Raw genomic sequence first — 16,493 nt, 5'->3', positions numbered from 1 at the left:
GCTGTGTCTTCAGACCTTTGGGCACCATAAATTGCTCCCCTGTTATACTGTTTCTGTAAAATGACAGATGGGATTTTCTTCAGGACACTTGCACTGGACAGTCTTAAAGCTACATTTTAAAAATAGGCTCCTTGTCTGTGTCACCCTGCCCTATCCCTCTGCATTCTTGTAGCATTCCTGTGTGGCAGTACTGGTAAAGGTAGAAAAGAAAAATGTGCTGTGTAAAGAGACTAGAAAGTGCCAAATGAAGGGGGGGGGGAAGGGCCCTGAGCCTTGAGTCAACAGAACAGGTTGGAGCAATCTCTAGGCTTCTTTGCACCACAGATTTTAATTCAATAACGTTTTCTGGAGCTGGCCCAGACTTTACTTTTTTTAAAAGAGAAAAATATAAAGAACTTCACTCCCGCAGTGGGCGTCCTGGCAGAGTGGTTATTTTATTCCAGGGTATCACACCGTGTAATGGCCCAACGCTGTTATGCGTAGTCAAGTGGCACACAGTCGTTCCACAGCTGCCATGTCCAACAGCAGCCACAGAGAGTGTTTTTTCTTTTTTTTTCTGAATTGGATCACAGCAAGGTTTAATTCTGCTGCTGACAAGACGAGCGCTGCTCTTAAGTAATGCCCTGGGTATGTTTTGTGCAGTGTCTACACATGATGGGGGAGCAAAGAACAGAACTCGCTTCTCTAGCCAGTTGTTTTTCCTGCAAGCTAGCCCTGTGCCTGAGCAAAATCAGGGCCTGGCAATGCATGGGGGTCTCAGGGTATTTTGCCCCTTCTCAGCATCAGGACCGTTGAAACCAGTATCATTAGTCACAACATGTCATGACAGGGAGTGCTAGCTGAAATGCAAAGCAGCAAGTAAGCAAGATGCAAAAGAGCCCTTCTGAGCAGTGCGTGCACAGCCTGTGGAGTTTGTCTCCGTGGGATGGCCTGGCAGCCAGCAGCCAAGCTCGGCTGGAAAAATTACTGTACACTGAGATTGGCAAAGGGGATATTCACAGTAATGTTAGGCAGGATTTAAATAAAGTTTGAAATAATTCAATTCCACCTTCTGCACAGCATAAACCACCCTCCAGGAATAAACTTTTTCTGTGGGAACTTTGGTCTGCATTTACTTCTAGAATCTTCTTGCATTCAAGCAACTCGCAGTGGCTGCTCAGAGAGGTAATGAGGGAGGAGGACCAAGTCCCATGAACTGGCATGGCAGCCCCACCAGGCTGGGTGAGCCCTGACCTAGATGGGCTTCATAAGCATCATGGGTGCTGGGGGACAGCTCAAGCCACAGCTGAAATGTGTGATGCTGTGGCACCTCCAGTAACATGCATTTTTCCAAGGACAGTCTGGCTCTTTCAGACTAAGTACTGCAGTGCCTTGTCTGGGGGTTTGAAACATACTGTTTTTCTGTTAAGAAACCAAAATGCTTGAGGAACTGCATCAGCTGCAATAGTAGTTAGCTGCTCTTATTTCAACCAGTTATTTAGTTCAGACAGATCCCACTGACACATCTGATCTGTTCTTCATTCTGCTAATGGTAGCTACTTCCTCTGGCACGGCCCTGACCTCTGCTTAGCTGGCAAGGAGTGGACAGGCTTATTCCCTGCAGCGAAAGAGCAGTTGTAAAATTCTGGCAGTTATTACAGTCTGTTTATCCCTTTCCCCAAGCTTGAAGCAGCAATAATGATCGATTCTTTGCTTTTAGCACCTCTCTGGGATTGTTTCTGCTATTTGTACTTTTGCCAAAAAGCAGCAGCTGCTGTAGGTACAGAGGGGTCGTGGCCTTCTCTTGGGGAGCTAGTAACCAGGTTTGGGCTCCCATTCATGACTGCTGCTACCTTGTGCATTGTGTGCATGCAGTGCTGCAGAAATTTAACCTGTACACTCCCAAAGTCCCTGCAGAGTCAACTATGTGCTCTGCCTTCACCAGTCTAAGCAGTGGTATTTTTCAGGGGGAAATCATCCTATCTTGAAAAGAGGGTCCAAATCCTCCTACTTCCCACACACATCTCCATCTGATGTGTAGTTTAGTGTGATTGCTGTGATAGCAACTACATTGCACACACTCAGTAGTTTTCATTGTCTGTTCCTGTCCCCCTTAGCTAGTGTTAGTGGACAGATGTGAAAAGAGCTGGTGCTCTCCCAGTGAGATGTGGGTAAGGGATGAGGCTAAGGGCTCAGCATTAGTCTCTGCTAGATTCAACAGCTGCAGGATTTGTTCATGCAGTGGCCGCAGGTAATAACTCACCTTCGCTGACCTGCAGTGCCTTGCATGTTGATAACAATTAAGAAAAATTGTGCAGCTGAATGGTCTCTTATTATGGTATAATCTACAGACTGCCTACTGCAAATGCAGAAGAAAATACTGCACTGAATCTGAACTGTTTCATTAAGTGCCACAGAAACTCGATGACCCGACATTTCTTGCTCAAGTGGGAAGAGCGGAGGATTCAGGTATACAACCAACCTCTTGACCGGATGGCGACATTCACTTCTAAACAAAGTCACAGGGGCTGTAGTGGCAGAAAACAGAATAATAATGGAAGATTTCAGCTGCTTCCATTAGGGCTAAATTAATTGCATAAAGGAACACAGTGCTGGGACTACATTTTAGATAGCATAGATGATGGCTTCTTCCAGGAATTTGCCTGGTACTTAATGAGAGAAAAAAGGCAAATCTTGCTTCAGTGCTGAGCATGGGTTCAAGTAGTTCAAGATGTTAACTGTCACAAAGATGCTCTGTTATATTGGTTACAACTTTTCAAATTCAATATTCTTGTAGCAGTGGAAGAGCCAAGAGCCTACCACATTTTGTTTCAAAAGGAGAATATTCACAGAATCACAGAATCACAGAATCCCAAGGGTTGGAAGGGACCTAAAAAGATCATCTAGTCCAACCCCCCTGCAAGAGCAGGGTAACCTACAGTACATCACACAGGAACTTGTCCAGGCGGGCCTTGAATATCTCCAGTGTAGGAGACTCCACAACCCCCCTGGGCAACCTGTTCCAGTGCTCTGTCACTCTTACAGTAAAGAAGTTCTTCCTGATGTTAACGTGGAACTTCCTATGCTCCAGTTTACACCCATTGCCCCTTGTCCTATCACTGGATATCACTGAAAAAAGCCTAGCTCCATCATCCTGACACCTACCCTTTACATATTTGTAAACATTGATGAGGTCACCCCTCAGTCTCCTCTTCTCCAAGCTAAAGAGACCCAGCTCCCTCAGCCTCTCCTCATAAGGGAGATGTTCCACTCCCTTAATCATCTTTGTGGCTCTGCGCTGGACTCCTTCAAGCAATTCCCTGTCCTTCTTGAACAGAGGGGCCCAGAACTGGATGCAATATTCCAGATGCGGCCTCACCAAGGCTGAGTAGAGGGGGAGGAGAACCTCTCTTGACCTACTAACCACTCCCTTTCTAATGCACCCTAAGATGCCATTTGCCTTATATTAGAATAAGCCTGCTTTCTATAAAGAAATTAAAAGGACCATCAGGGTAAATACATCAGGATGTTATGAAGAATGTTTGCATTAACCCATTAGAGGCTTAAAATACATACACAACCAAATAAAATAAAAGTAAATAGCTAAGCACAGATAAGCAACTGAATGAAGAAAACTGTTAGAAATGTGTCTTCCATAAAGGTGTACACTGCGTCCAAACAAAGAAAACACAGTAGAATTGCTGAAAAGTTACTTGCAATATCATCCTCAGGTGTTTTGAGAGTCTGCTGGTTGCAGGGACGAGAGGCCAGGGATGGAGGAGGTGACACTTGCCAGCACTGAAGAAAACATTCCTTGGGAATACAGGCAGCAGTCACCCTGGTAGAATTCTGTACCAAGCTGAGGGCTGGAGCTGGGATAAAGCTAAGTGATCTCAGCTGGAAGAAGGAAAGGAGGATATATACAGTGTCTTGAGGAACAGTTGTCTAGTTTTATTGCTGAGGAAAGTGATGTCTCTTTGAAAGAGTTAAGAAACATGGGGATTCAGACAAATGAGCCACTGTGCTTTTCAGTTTCAAAGAGCTTTGGTAAAGTGCCAAAGGCAAAAGAGAAGGTATTCATATTGATCAGTAGCTGTTTATAATAAGAAACGAAGCACAAGCCCAGTCTTCACAGTGGAAGATTACTGGATCTGCTCAGTATATTTCCAGGTCTTTCAAGTGAGGTTTGAATGCACATGAAGAAGTACTGATAGTACAAAATTATGAAGGCTAATAAAAATAAAGGTGGTAAAGAATTACAAAAGGATCTGAAAATATTGACTAATCTGGGGGGGGGGGGGGGGGGGGAAGACCCATAAAATCCATTATCAGTACATCTGAAGTAAGGAGAAAACAAGCCAGCAGTACCCACACCAGCATGCCAGCATAGCTCAGGGCAGAAGTGCTAGAACCTCCATGAGCAGTCCAGGGACAGCATCAGCTCCTGTGAGGCAGAGGTAATGGGTGCAGACAGAGGCTTGGTAGTTATTAGGAAGGGAACACCGAATGTGTTACTGAGCACACTATGCCTCTGTATTTGTCACATTGCATGCAGATTTGGTCAACTCAGATGAGGTAGATGATGTAAGGGGCTCTGAAAAGGGGAACTAAACAGACAAGTACCCTTCATCTTAGATACCATAGAGCAGAGGGAAGCAGAGTTGAACTGGAGATGAAGTTTTTGTTGCATTTTTAAAGACAGAAGCCAAGAGCATCCAAATGAAGTTACCAGCAGTTAGGCGAGGCTTTAGGGAGGACATGCTTTTTCAGACAAAGTGTATTTCAACTGTGGAACTCACTTTGACAGGGTGCTTCAGATGTGAAAAATATTAGTGGGTTAAAATGATTAAGTGCTGGGTGTTAAAGCACCATTTCTCCATATATGTGGAAAAAGATCCATCAGGAATTATTGCTTACAATAGTAAAAATAAATCCCCAACATTTTTCTTGAAGTTCCCTAAATTACACACAGGCAGAAGGACACGCTGTGCATGCTGCATGAGCCTTTTCTGATGTATTTTCCTGCAGCATCTGCTGCTGGCTATTGTTGGAGGCAGGGTAAGAGATTGATTGAGTGTCCCTTTTGTTTGAGCCAACATGTCAAACTTAACGAGCTTTGTATTTGGGCTGTAAGCAGAGGGATGTCTCAAGCCCTCTCATGATGTTTTTCTTACTTCCTTACTTTACAGCTGCACAGTAAATAAAATATGATTTTAAGAAAATAATCAACTTACATCAGAGAAACAGAAATACCTGATAATACCTGAGCAATACCGTGAGCTCGAGGGTACTCAGCAGTCAAGTGAAGTACGTGAATAAAGAATGTCTTTGTTTTGACCTTATTCTTGTCAGGAGGCAGAAGCAAATGGGAAACTGCTCAGCAGCTCTTGTTAATGACATTTTAGACTTCCTTAGTATTCATTGGCTGCTTAGCATTTTTTCCTTTCGTATACCTGTATTGTGTGAGATCAAGTTCTTTATGGTGAGATTTATAAAGCGGCCATTGCAATACTTCAAAGAATTCAAGTTTCTGAGGTATAAACTCTGGAAAAAGATTAAGTGGACTTACAGCTTAGGAGGGAAGTAGGCAGAAGTATGTGAGACTTTGAAAGGGAGGTTTGGGTTGTTAGGAACACAAGGTCCAAGGGAAGATAAGGAAGGGATTATCCCACCAGTAATGCAGGCAGACCTTCTAGGAATGGGTAACAAATGATCAATACTGGGGAAGCATGCAAGCAAGCCACTGCTTAGCTTCCATTAGGGGAAGGAAGTCAAAGGACATGTCTAATGACTGCCTTTGCCAAGATCAGGGTTTTTTCCAAGCTTATGAAACCACACAGCTTTTTTATTTGTCTGGTTTTTGCCTGTGCTGGGTATTAACGCAAATAGCAGATGGCCCACTACTTCTGACAGCTTCAGCCCTGGTTCTCCTTGATTTCAAGCCTTCATGGTGTGCATGGTGATGAGGTGTATACTCATGACAGCATACAGAATGGGGGCACAGCTGGGATTTGGGGCAGGGGGTACCTGCTGCTGTAATGTACCAGCACTGTCTTGGCACTGCTCCCAGGGTCCACACAATGCAACCCCTGCAGAGGGTTTTGTCTCTGGTGAAGGAAATCTGTGGGGGTGGCAAAAGCAAGGGATGCTTAGACTGGAAATAATAGAGGGTGGGAGGGAGTCTGTGCTTTTCCAAAGCAGGTAAAAGAGATATGGCACACAAAAAGTGGATTGAAACTCAGGCCTTACTTTTGTGCAAGAGGCCAAAGAAGACTATCATGACCAGCATTAAAAATCAGTGACAGCTTAATGAGAGACATTTGTCTGGCTGGCTCTGCCCCATAATGTGAGACTGAAGTGGCACATACAGAGCAAATGAGTGGCTATATTGCTTTATTGCTCTGGAGTGCATATAAGCTGCCAGCAGAGTGCCAACCTGCAAAGTGTCAAGACAAGCTCTGTGTGTGCACATTTAAAGGAGTGGAATTGTTCTATTGCTGAGAGATAAGGGGGTCAGCAGAAGCTTCAGCTAATCTCACACCTCTGGCTGCATCCTGATCTCTGTGGGAGAAGGCAATAAGTACCACATTCTGTGGCTTCCAAGGTGCTTCTCTCTGAGCAGCTTTGTGACTACCGGTTGCAAGATGATATCACTGATGATCCAAAAGGAGCTGGTGTGGCAAATCTGAAACTATTTTAGTTTTCTTCTGGCACACTACATTTCTCTTTCTAATGGCTAATCTTTTAGGCCGACTCTTTAAAGTAACATACTTTATGACAAGCGGGATTTAATCCTTGAGTCTCTGAGGCTGCATCAGAGTACATGAAAATATGTACTCTGTACAGTGTTTGTACTATTTACATGACTATCTAATAGACGGCTGAACACTCACATTTGCTTTTTTAAGGAACAGTGGATTAAGGAAATCGCCCTTCACTCTCACTTCCTCCAGTTTACATTAGAGCAGCAGGAGGGCTTCAGAGAAAGAGACTGTGAGAACAATGCATTACCTCTTTCCCTTGTTTTCTGGACCGCTAGGCAAGGAGGGCAGTGAGATGTACTTCACCTCTGATTTCCCCAGCCATCCTTCCTCCCGTAACCTTCTCACTACTTTAGCTTGCATTTTAACATTTTTGGGGTTTTTTTACTATTGGAATTTTCATTTCCGTGAACTGGAAAAAAACCCTGTAATGCCTGGTATGGGTTTTCCTAATTCATGCAAGCTATTCAATATATTTTTTAATCTGTTTTCAGTGATTTTCAGTTACCATCCATTTTCAGCTTGAAAGAATGTTCACAAACAAAAAGAACTTTCTTAGAGACAGTGATTCCTATCTAAAGGATAGTGGTCAGGAAGTGATACATGTATAAGGATCAAGGAATGGCATAATTGTCTTAGTTAATGTGTTTCATGGCTTATCTGGCCTGATAACACTACTCAGTACCAAATATGTCAGTAGGATACATTATAGCTTTACTGTATGGAGGTGTGCCGTAGCTTCTTTTCAGGTCCCCTAACAGAAGTTGATTTGAATTGATGTATGAGATGACAATTCTGTTTCTAACTGAATTTCACTGCCATTCTCTCTCTTTCTCTCATCCTTTGTTATGTAGACACCCAAACTGTCCCATGAGGACAGAACAACTTGCAGGGCAAGCAGAAAGAGGAAAAGAGTGGAAAAAAAAAATAAGTCTTTCAAGGAAGAATGTGCTTATTATAATAAATCTCATACTGCCATCCAAAAGGAAAAAAAAAAAAAAGGCATTTTAATTAAAACCTGAAATGTGTTTTCCTGTTTGTAGGTGTTTATTTGTTCAGAGTATTGAATCCAGGATAATCCTTTGAGGCATTTGCAGAGGAATGACTGCAGAAGCCAGTCTGAGAAGTTGTGCCTGAATTACTTCAGATTATCGCATATTTCACTTATAAAATGTATGGAGAGGAGAAATCACCCAGATGGGCGCAGTAAATGAACCTGTTTTTCTGGTATCCAAGGCTAATGGTGGTCCTTGTAAAGGGACACAACAGAAAAGAGCTGTCTGGACACAGGAATTAGGCACAATTTAAGCCTTTGTTCATGAAAAATAGAGATTTCATAGAATAATAGAACAGTTTGGGTTGGAACAGACCTTAAAAATCATCTAATTCCAACCCTCTCTAGACCAGTCTGCTCAAAGCCCCATCCAACCTGGCCTTGAGCACTTCCAGGGCTGTGGATTTGTGTGCATGTTTTACAAACTCCAAGTGGAAAGGATAAACTACTACAACAGCGATTTATTTAGTGAGAGGCCTGCAGTGACCCATTTTCTTAAGTCCCTCACTTGTCACTGCTGGTCCTGCTTTCCTTTGGTTGCTGCTGGAGGAAGGCAGCCAGGAGGAAGGTGAGAAGGCTCTAGGTCTGCCCACCACAAAGTATCTTTTAGGGCTCCTTTCATAAGAGTTTCTGTACTGAGGGTTGATTTCCAAAGGCAACAGAAGCTGGGTCCCCTCTGTGTTCCCTTTCCCTCTGGGAAAATCTTTCTGGCTTTCCTCCCAGGGCTCAGTATGACACAGAAACGCAGATGCCATGGGGAGAAACCATCTCCTGTTTTCATGTGCTGACATACCATTGGGCTGTGCCCTCTGCACTTTGGCTGCCAGTCTACATAATCCTTAGCAGTGTCAGTAATTTACCTGATTGCACATTTTAACCTCTCTGGCATAATTATTTTTTCATAGTTTACAATACATATTTTATTTTGATGATCTTTACAAGTGAAATAAAATACTGTTTACGCTTTTGAAGTCCTACTCACAGTTCAAGTTTTCGCACAAAGATGGCCTAAGATCAACTTGCCTCTAGAAAACTCCCAGTCCTCTCTCCCAAAGGAAACTATATTTTATGAAGCTTGACATATGTGCTATAAACTTTTTCACAGATTTCACTGTGACAAGGATCTTCATTCCCAGAACATGGTCAAGGAAACAAACGTAAAATCTTTCATTTGCTTTGATATGGCTATCAAAGACTGCTATTATTTACTGAATGCTTAAATGCATTCAGTAAACCTACAAAGGAAGAAGGGCAAATCTGGGTAATGATAGGCAGCCTTGACTATCATATGGAAGTTAGTACAGGATGGTATGCTAGATTCACTTGACAGTGCATCCATTTACAAAAGATAATGTCGCTGTGAAAGAAAACAGGATTGTTAGGCCCAATTACTAGTTAGAGTCATAGTAATATTAGTTCTCTAGAGTGGGTCTGAAGGGGAAAAGCTTCATTTTGGACAGCAGGTGCTAACTAACCCAGGTCAAACTTAAAAACTATGCCTAATTTCAAACACAGGGACCACTGCTCTTAAGCAGTGTCTTTGTGTCAATAAGTTTATAAGCAAACAATCATTAGTAGAGATATATTTATATAATCCAGAGCACCAAGATCAGAATATTGACTCAAATCACTGTTTCAGTGGAGCATAGTATGCCAAAGCACAGGTAGTCCCCTACCTTTCTTCGGTAGTACTTGGAGGGACAAATTTTATGATCAGCAACAGCAAATTGAATCACCATCATAGTGGAGGCACAGGAATACTGGTTTGGGCATGGTATTGTCACTTCCTCTTTTCACTTTACCAAAGGCTCCATCTTTCAGAAAGCAAAACCGTTGGCCTGATATAAGACTTGCCCTCATTCACATACTGAAAATTAAAGTTATGAACAGGAACACAGATGTCACTGAAAATGGTGTCCCAGATTTCAGGTGTGCATCTCTGTATGTAGTTTAAGTTCAGTCTCAGGGTTGAGCAATGCTATTCTGCTCTTTGCATAATGAAGTCCTAAAATAATTAAAGAGAAGCTCCCACCGACATGGTCATACCTCATTACTGCAAAAGCCTTTTTTTCCTTATTATGATCTTTTTCACACTCAAAGAAGCCTTATGAACTTGTATGTTCTATAAAGGTGGATAAGATTTAACTATTTGGCTGGTATTTTAGAGACTATTTTCTACAATTCAAAATCCTGTAATTCAGCATCCAACTATCCAAAAATGTCTTAAATTACCTTGTACTTCACTACTACTAATAAGCCTGTGAAAAGTCAAACTGATTCATGGGTTAGCTGATGTGTTAACAAGGGGCTTCAGGTAAACCTTGTCTGGGGCAAGGAAATAGGGAGCAGTGGGCAATTCAGAGTCCTTGCTTTATTTTTCATTTTGGCATTCCTTCCCTTCTTTCTACTGCAGATTGGTAGTACAGGCACAGTGTGAAATAAAGGCCACATGAGGCACCATTTGAATAGCACAGGAATAATGAACTAGATAAATACTAGGAGTGTCATATTCAAACCACATGGATGCATACATAAAAAGATGATTCAGTACAAAAGAACAGTGCTAGGAGTCTTGTAATAAAATAAAGAATTCAAGATAATTTTTTAATTAACTAAAATAGGACTTTCTGTACTGACCTTTAGTGAAATATGAACTTTTCCAATGTTTATTATTCTGGTTCAGATCCAACGAAACATTTAAGCACTTGCTTATTTTTGAGCACTAGATTTAATCCCCACCACTATCTCTTTCTCCCAGTGTAAACCACAAAACGACATAAAATTGATGCTGCTCATTTCTGTGAAATTTAAGGCCAGGCTGCAGCTGCTCTACAAAATGTAGAAGCTCAAAAATAAAACATTATAAACAAGTGTCATGCAAGGCAATGTTGAGCACGAATGCCTGTTAACAGCAAATTCATGCACACTATAAATTAATACAATGACCATGTTCTGTAAAAGCCTGCAATGCTGCTCTAACATCAAAGATACTGATATGAATTCTAGACACCCCTATCTTTTACCTGTGTTTTCCAAGCTAGTGCAAGGCCATACAGCTTATGATGTTTCAAAACACAGGAACAAACAACTACATGGGGGGATGGTGTCAGAATTTCCACATTGATAGTTCTCTTTCCCACAGGATTTTCCAGTTTCTGGCAGAACATTTGGTGGCCAAGAGCAAGAGTATTCTGGGCAGAGAAAAAGCAGTCCTGTGCAACCTGGATCATATCTCTCTGGCAAGAGATATGATCACTGTGATCGAGTCCCTGGGCTGTTCACTGTCATATATGAAACCAGCTCTTCTGCCTTTAGTGACTGAGGTGAAAGAAACATAAAAGGTTCTTCATTTAACTGTGCTAATGATTCATGTTTTAACTCAGGTAGACAGTTAATCTAAGAATCACAGCAGCAAAATCAAGGGAACTAAATCTACTTCTAGTGAAATTCTCTGGGCTTTAGGGCAGTGTTCCAGCTCTGGGCTTTCACTCGCTTGACACAACAAAATACACAAAGAAACATTGCCACAGACCCCATAAAATGGCATAAGAAGGACAGTGATGGATTGAAAGAGGGACTTATTTCCTTCCTCACCTCCATGGATTTCACTTTTCTTGTGAACCCTTGAGCTTTTTTCTGTCTTCATTGATCCTTTTTGCCTGATCCTTCTTCCATCTTCCCCACTGTCCCCAGCGTGGATTTAAAGCTGCATTTAATGCTTCAACAGCTCAAATAAAAAAAAAATCAAAAGTAAAGAAAACAAGGGTGGAGGTGGAAACAGAATAGAAAATACCAGAGTAGAACAGAACAGAGCAGAATAGAACAGAGCAGAACAGAATAGAGCAGGGCAGAAAGCAGGGCAGAACAGAGTAGAGCAGAGCAGAACAGAGCAGAACAGAATAGAATAGAACAAGAATGGGAGTAGGAATAGTTCAGTTGGAAGGGATGTACAATGATCACCTAGCCCAACTGTGTGACTACTTCAGGGCTGATAAAAAGTTAATGCATGTTATATGTGGAATGGTATCACACAGTCTAGTTTAAGTTCCTGGTCTCCCTAAACTTCCTCAATAGCTAGTGAGGAAAGGAGGGCTGCCCCAAAGAAGAGGTCAGAGAACAGGGGTCTGGAAGCCCCCCCTTAGGTGGGGAGAATATTTCCATTTCTCAATTATCCGAGGAATCTGGCTCCTACATCAGCTAAATTTCCAAATATGTTGAAACATCTGTTCCATTTTAGGAATAAATTAGCTCAGTATTAAAGCATCCATTCAAGCTGATATACTCAATATGGCAAATCTGCCCACATTTAAATTAGAAATGGATATTCTCATCCCAAACTAGTCTTTCATCAGTAAAAATTTGCTCCTAAGATTTTCCCCCACTAGGGGCTAGCTTCATTGACTTCCATCCACAGGTTTCGTTCCTCACAGGGCCATTGAGGCCCACAGAGAGCTTCCACAGCAGTGACATGGTGCATCACAGCAGGGCTTGCTGGAGATCATAACCACTGCCCCTTCTTGGGGAACCTAGGCTGGGGGACATGAAGCCACAATCTCAGGTCCCTCATGTGAGAGGAATTTCATCAGTGTGAAACTAATAACCCAAGGGCAGCTTGGTGGCCTGCCACCCTTTCAAGCACTAGGATCAAACCTGGGACCCAAGCATCTGGGTTAAAGCTGAATGGAAAGCAGAGACAAAAAAGTCTTTAGCAACAGGTAATTCAGAAGAGAAGCCATTCCCTTCCCATGAACTGTCATGATGTCAGCAGAGCTGATGTGATTTGCACCAGCAGATTATCCCAAATTTTATTGACCAACTGGCTAAATGCCTTTGCAGCTATACAGAAATATCTTTAGAGGACTGACAGAAGAGGAACAGATCTTTAGTGCAAGGCACCAATGCCATACGTGCAGTCCAAATGCACACATTTGCCACCCCCCTCTCAATGTGTTCTCCACTACACAGCAAAATATCCCCATGATGTTCATGGATCCCCTTGAACTGCACTCCTACAATATGTGTAAAGAGGTATTGCTCAACTCCTGTTTTGATCACTTGTTTTTTATTTACTTGAACAAATTCAGACAGGGAAAACAGATGCAACAGATGCTCTGTTGTGTCCAGACTGAGTCTGCATCACCTGCTTCTCAGCCAAGGACTGTTGGAGCCCCTCTGATTTTTATTCAGTGAAGAGGATTGCCTCCAGACCACACTCTACCCTTTACTAATGTGTGTGGTGCTACTGTCTCACTTTTGGCTACTTATTGGTGAGATCACCTAGTGAGACTCAGACACTCAGGGGATATATAGAAACACATGGAAAGAAGTTGCCCCTATTTAGTCCTAGATCCTAAATGGCGCAGAAGGAGACGAACAGGGCAGAGAAGCAGATCTTTGGTAACAGGTGCCACCTGACAAAAACATCTGAATTTTGTTTGTCAGGTCTGTGGGGAAAGCAGCAGGGCTCTGGGCTGGACCCACTCTGTTTCAGAAAGGCTACAGCTGCCCTATAGGTGTCAACCATGAGACCTCTCTTGCATATGCTCTATCCGACTCCAAGAGTTCCACATTTACAGCCTCATTTTGAAAAATAAGCCTGATGAGGAGTTTTTCTTTCCTGGTTCCTGCATCTCAATATGTTGTACTACACAACAGTGATAAATGAAGGAGGTGAACCCTTGTTATAAGAAAGGACAACTATTTTTTGCCTGTCCAGTGGTTCACAAAGAGCATCTGGCAAATTAGATGCTCTGCAACTATTTCAGTTAACTCTGTGCCATCTAGTAAGTGGTTATGCATTACCATGGCCCTGACTAGAATTGCTCTGAGTGTCCTTTGTGCTAAATTAATTTCCAGGGTCACGCTGAACTTTTAAAGCCCCCCTCGCACTCTTCACTCTTCACATGGCAGCCAGAGAGCAGTTTCTCTTTGGCTGTGCAGGCATACTTCCCTGGTGAGAGTGGTTGATTCTCATTTGGATATACAAACAAAGGTAACCCAAGGCAAAGATGGCTGTCAAGTAAGTCGCCTTAGTTAATAACTGCTTTGAAATACCTCTACAAACACCACTGGAGAGACATCATGTGCTGTTCTGCAATGTGATGCAACACTGATTTGTTGCACCTACAAAACCTCCTCATAATTGTGTGAAATTGAGTGTGAACAAACAGTTGAATCACAGTTTATCAAACATAATTAATCTGAAACAGAGCAGCAGAAATATTCATTTTATCCTGCTTAAGGGCAGATGATATAAACGCAGAGCACCCCAGAATCAAAAAAGTAACTAAGTAGATGCTTGCTAGTCCGTGACTTCTTTTATAATGCAAAAATGGCTTTTATCTCTTACTGTCTATTTTTGAGTGCTCATCACTCAAAATGAGGAGTGATGAGCACTCAGCTGAGTGCTGCCTGGATGCTTTGATAAATGGCAATAAATATATTTAGCATATGTTTATTTCATTAAAAAAAAAATCCATCTACCTTATGTAATTTGGAGACAAAAGAGAAATCATGGAAAAATACAACATTCACAAATGTCTGCTACGCAAATCTAGCCTGTAACTAGTTCTTTGGCCAGAATCCGCAGAAAGGAAGGGGGGCTGGGGAAAGCCATCAAGTAGTTCAAAAAAAGAAGATGATAGAACTCAGGCTGCATGATCTGAAGTTGCATGGAGAGTGTACCATGTGTATCAAGAACGTACCGTTTTCCTAACAGCCATAAGTGGACTGTCCTTTATCCCCACAGAACAAGATTTAGCACTCAAAATAAACTGAGTGATTTTTTTTTTTTTTTTTTTTTCCCCCAGGAATAGCCTTATGGGGTGGAAGGAAAAGATCAAGATTCTCTTTGCTCTTTGTCCAAAAGAGGCAATTTCATCTGTAGATTACAAGCAGGCACATTCCCAGCAGTGCCTTGTCTCAGCCGGCAGGATGGGCAGACATCACACCGATTATGAGGTCTTCCCGCTGAAAATACAGTTATATGGGGGTTACAGTGCTTCTGTCCCCTGATGTCCAGGCATTGCTTGGCAACAGCAGCCAGTGAGTTCAGTCTTAATGCCTCCCTCTCTGCAGAGTAGACAATGTCTAACAGTCTGGTCCAGACCACAGACCAGATTTAGAGATTAACAACCTAAACATGTTAAAACTGTTTATATAAGCAGAGGTGCTCTGGCTGTTTTTCTTTACACTAAGAAAGGCACACTGAGCTAGGCTTTTAACATACATTCAAGGATTTGGGCTCCAAGAAGCAGATGTTGAAGGCTGCATATGAGACGCAAATCATAACTTTGCATTCCAACCCAGATTATTTAACCACAAAAGAACCTTTGCAGATTCAAATAGTCTCTTGATTTTCAGACTCTTGCATTTTCTAGACATTGTCAATTTTAACTTTTAAAGGCATGAAAATGTTTTGAAAGTACTTTCCTTGAAATACCTATATCTCTCCTTGACCAGTCCTTCATTTTTATGAAAATATATCTGTCTGCATAAATTGCCTCAATGTGGTTTTATCATACATGATTTTAACATAGTGGAGCTGAGCCTGTGCCTGTTCTTTCATATCTGCTGTTTGAGAACAGTTGTGCTCATGGTCAAAAAAGAGATCAGAAAAACGTCACTGTCCTCAAAGATTTCTGAGATTATCCTGGCAAACATACACCAGTCTCTGTAGCCCTCAAGGAAGTAGTCCTTATCCTTAACTTCCTATTAGGCCAACTCAAATGACTGGGGACCCATTCACAGCCAGGTTAACAGGAAAGCAGCTTTCAACAGGACACTAAGCCTGAATGTGTGCCCCTGCCTTGAGGGTCATTAAATCCTGTGTTTGAAACACAGGAGTAAAAGCTCAAGTAACATTTTCTTTTCAGGGCTGCACCCCTGGTTTTGAACCTATGTCACTGAAAGCAGAATCTACCCCCAGGATGATCTGTAAGGAAAGGAATAATTCTGCAATAGCACAGTCAAGCTTGCTGCCCTGGCAATGAATGCTTATCTCAAGCTGCTCACCCAGTGTGTAATGTTTAAAATAAATAAATACTGCAGGGGAGTTGCTGTTAGTGCAATTGTTGGATTGTATTCTTGTGTCAAGCTTTTTATCATAATAGTACAGCAGGAGCACACTGTGTTTGCAAGGCAAGTTTGAGCCAGGGCAAAAAAGTACATAAAAGCTGTTAATGAATAATGGACTCCGAGCATGGGGGTTTTGCAGCGTGGCTTAAAAAAATCAACCCTTTCAAAGAACAGTAATATGTTAGCGCTATTGGAATGAAATAGAACAAAACAAAATGTAGAGATGTAATTGCTAGTATCTGGGAAGGGCAGACATGTTGCCTGCAGAGAGTGGGAACTGTGCAAATGTGATGGTAGCCACAGCAGCACTTCGATTGTTCAGTGATGTGCCTTTGTGTTTTTCCACCCGTGCTGTTCAGCACCAGTAGTGGCAATGATACTACAGTTTGCTCATGAACTATGATACCTTGAATGTCTTTTCTGTATTTGAAGACTATTATACAGTCAAGGGGGCAGATCCTCAGCAGGACTCAGGCACGCTGTCATTTCAAGGATATGACTGTGTCACACTAGGCTGAGGTTTATGATGGGTTTATGAGTTAGCAGCAGCAAATACCTGCATCTTAACCTTCCTAATGTAATGACACAATAGACTAGGAAAAGCAAAGATATTGAGGGGCCCC

At 42.2% G+C, this 16,493-nt stretch overlaps 1 protein-coding gene across 3 annotated transcripts in view; it reads right to left on the bottom strand.

The window, feature by feature from the left end:
- The window catches only part of SLC2A12 (solute carrier family 2 member 12), a 32,305-nt gene that overhangs the window by 6,280 nt on the left and 9,532 nt on the right, over positions 1-16,493 (bottom strand). Inside the window, exon 3 of one of the 3 annotated variants that reach the window (XM_065680832.1) lies at positions 11,389-11,521. The exons of the other annotated variants lie outside the window; for them this stretch is intronic. Coding sequence (XP_065536904.1) covers positions 11,400-11,521 — 122 coding nt within the window. The 3' untranslated portion in view covers positions 11,389-11,399. The remainder of the gene's footprint in view (positions 1-11,388; positions 11,522-16,493) is intronic. 3 annotated transcript variants of the gene reach the window in all.

This window comes from Lathamus discolor, chromosome 5, assembly GCF_037157495.1.
Source record: "Lathamus discolor isolate bLatDis1 chromosome 5, bLatDis1.hap1, whole genome shotgun sequence".
Lineage (NCBI taxonomy): Eukaryota > Metazoa > Chordata > Aves > Psittaciformes > Psittacidae > Lathamus > Lathamus discolor.
Note: the sequence above shows the minus strand (reverse complement) of the source record. Positions and strands in the feature narration are given on the sequence as shown.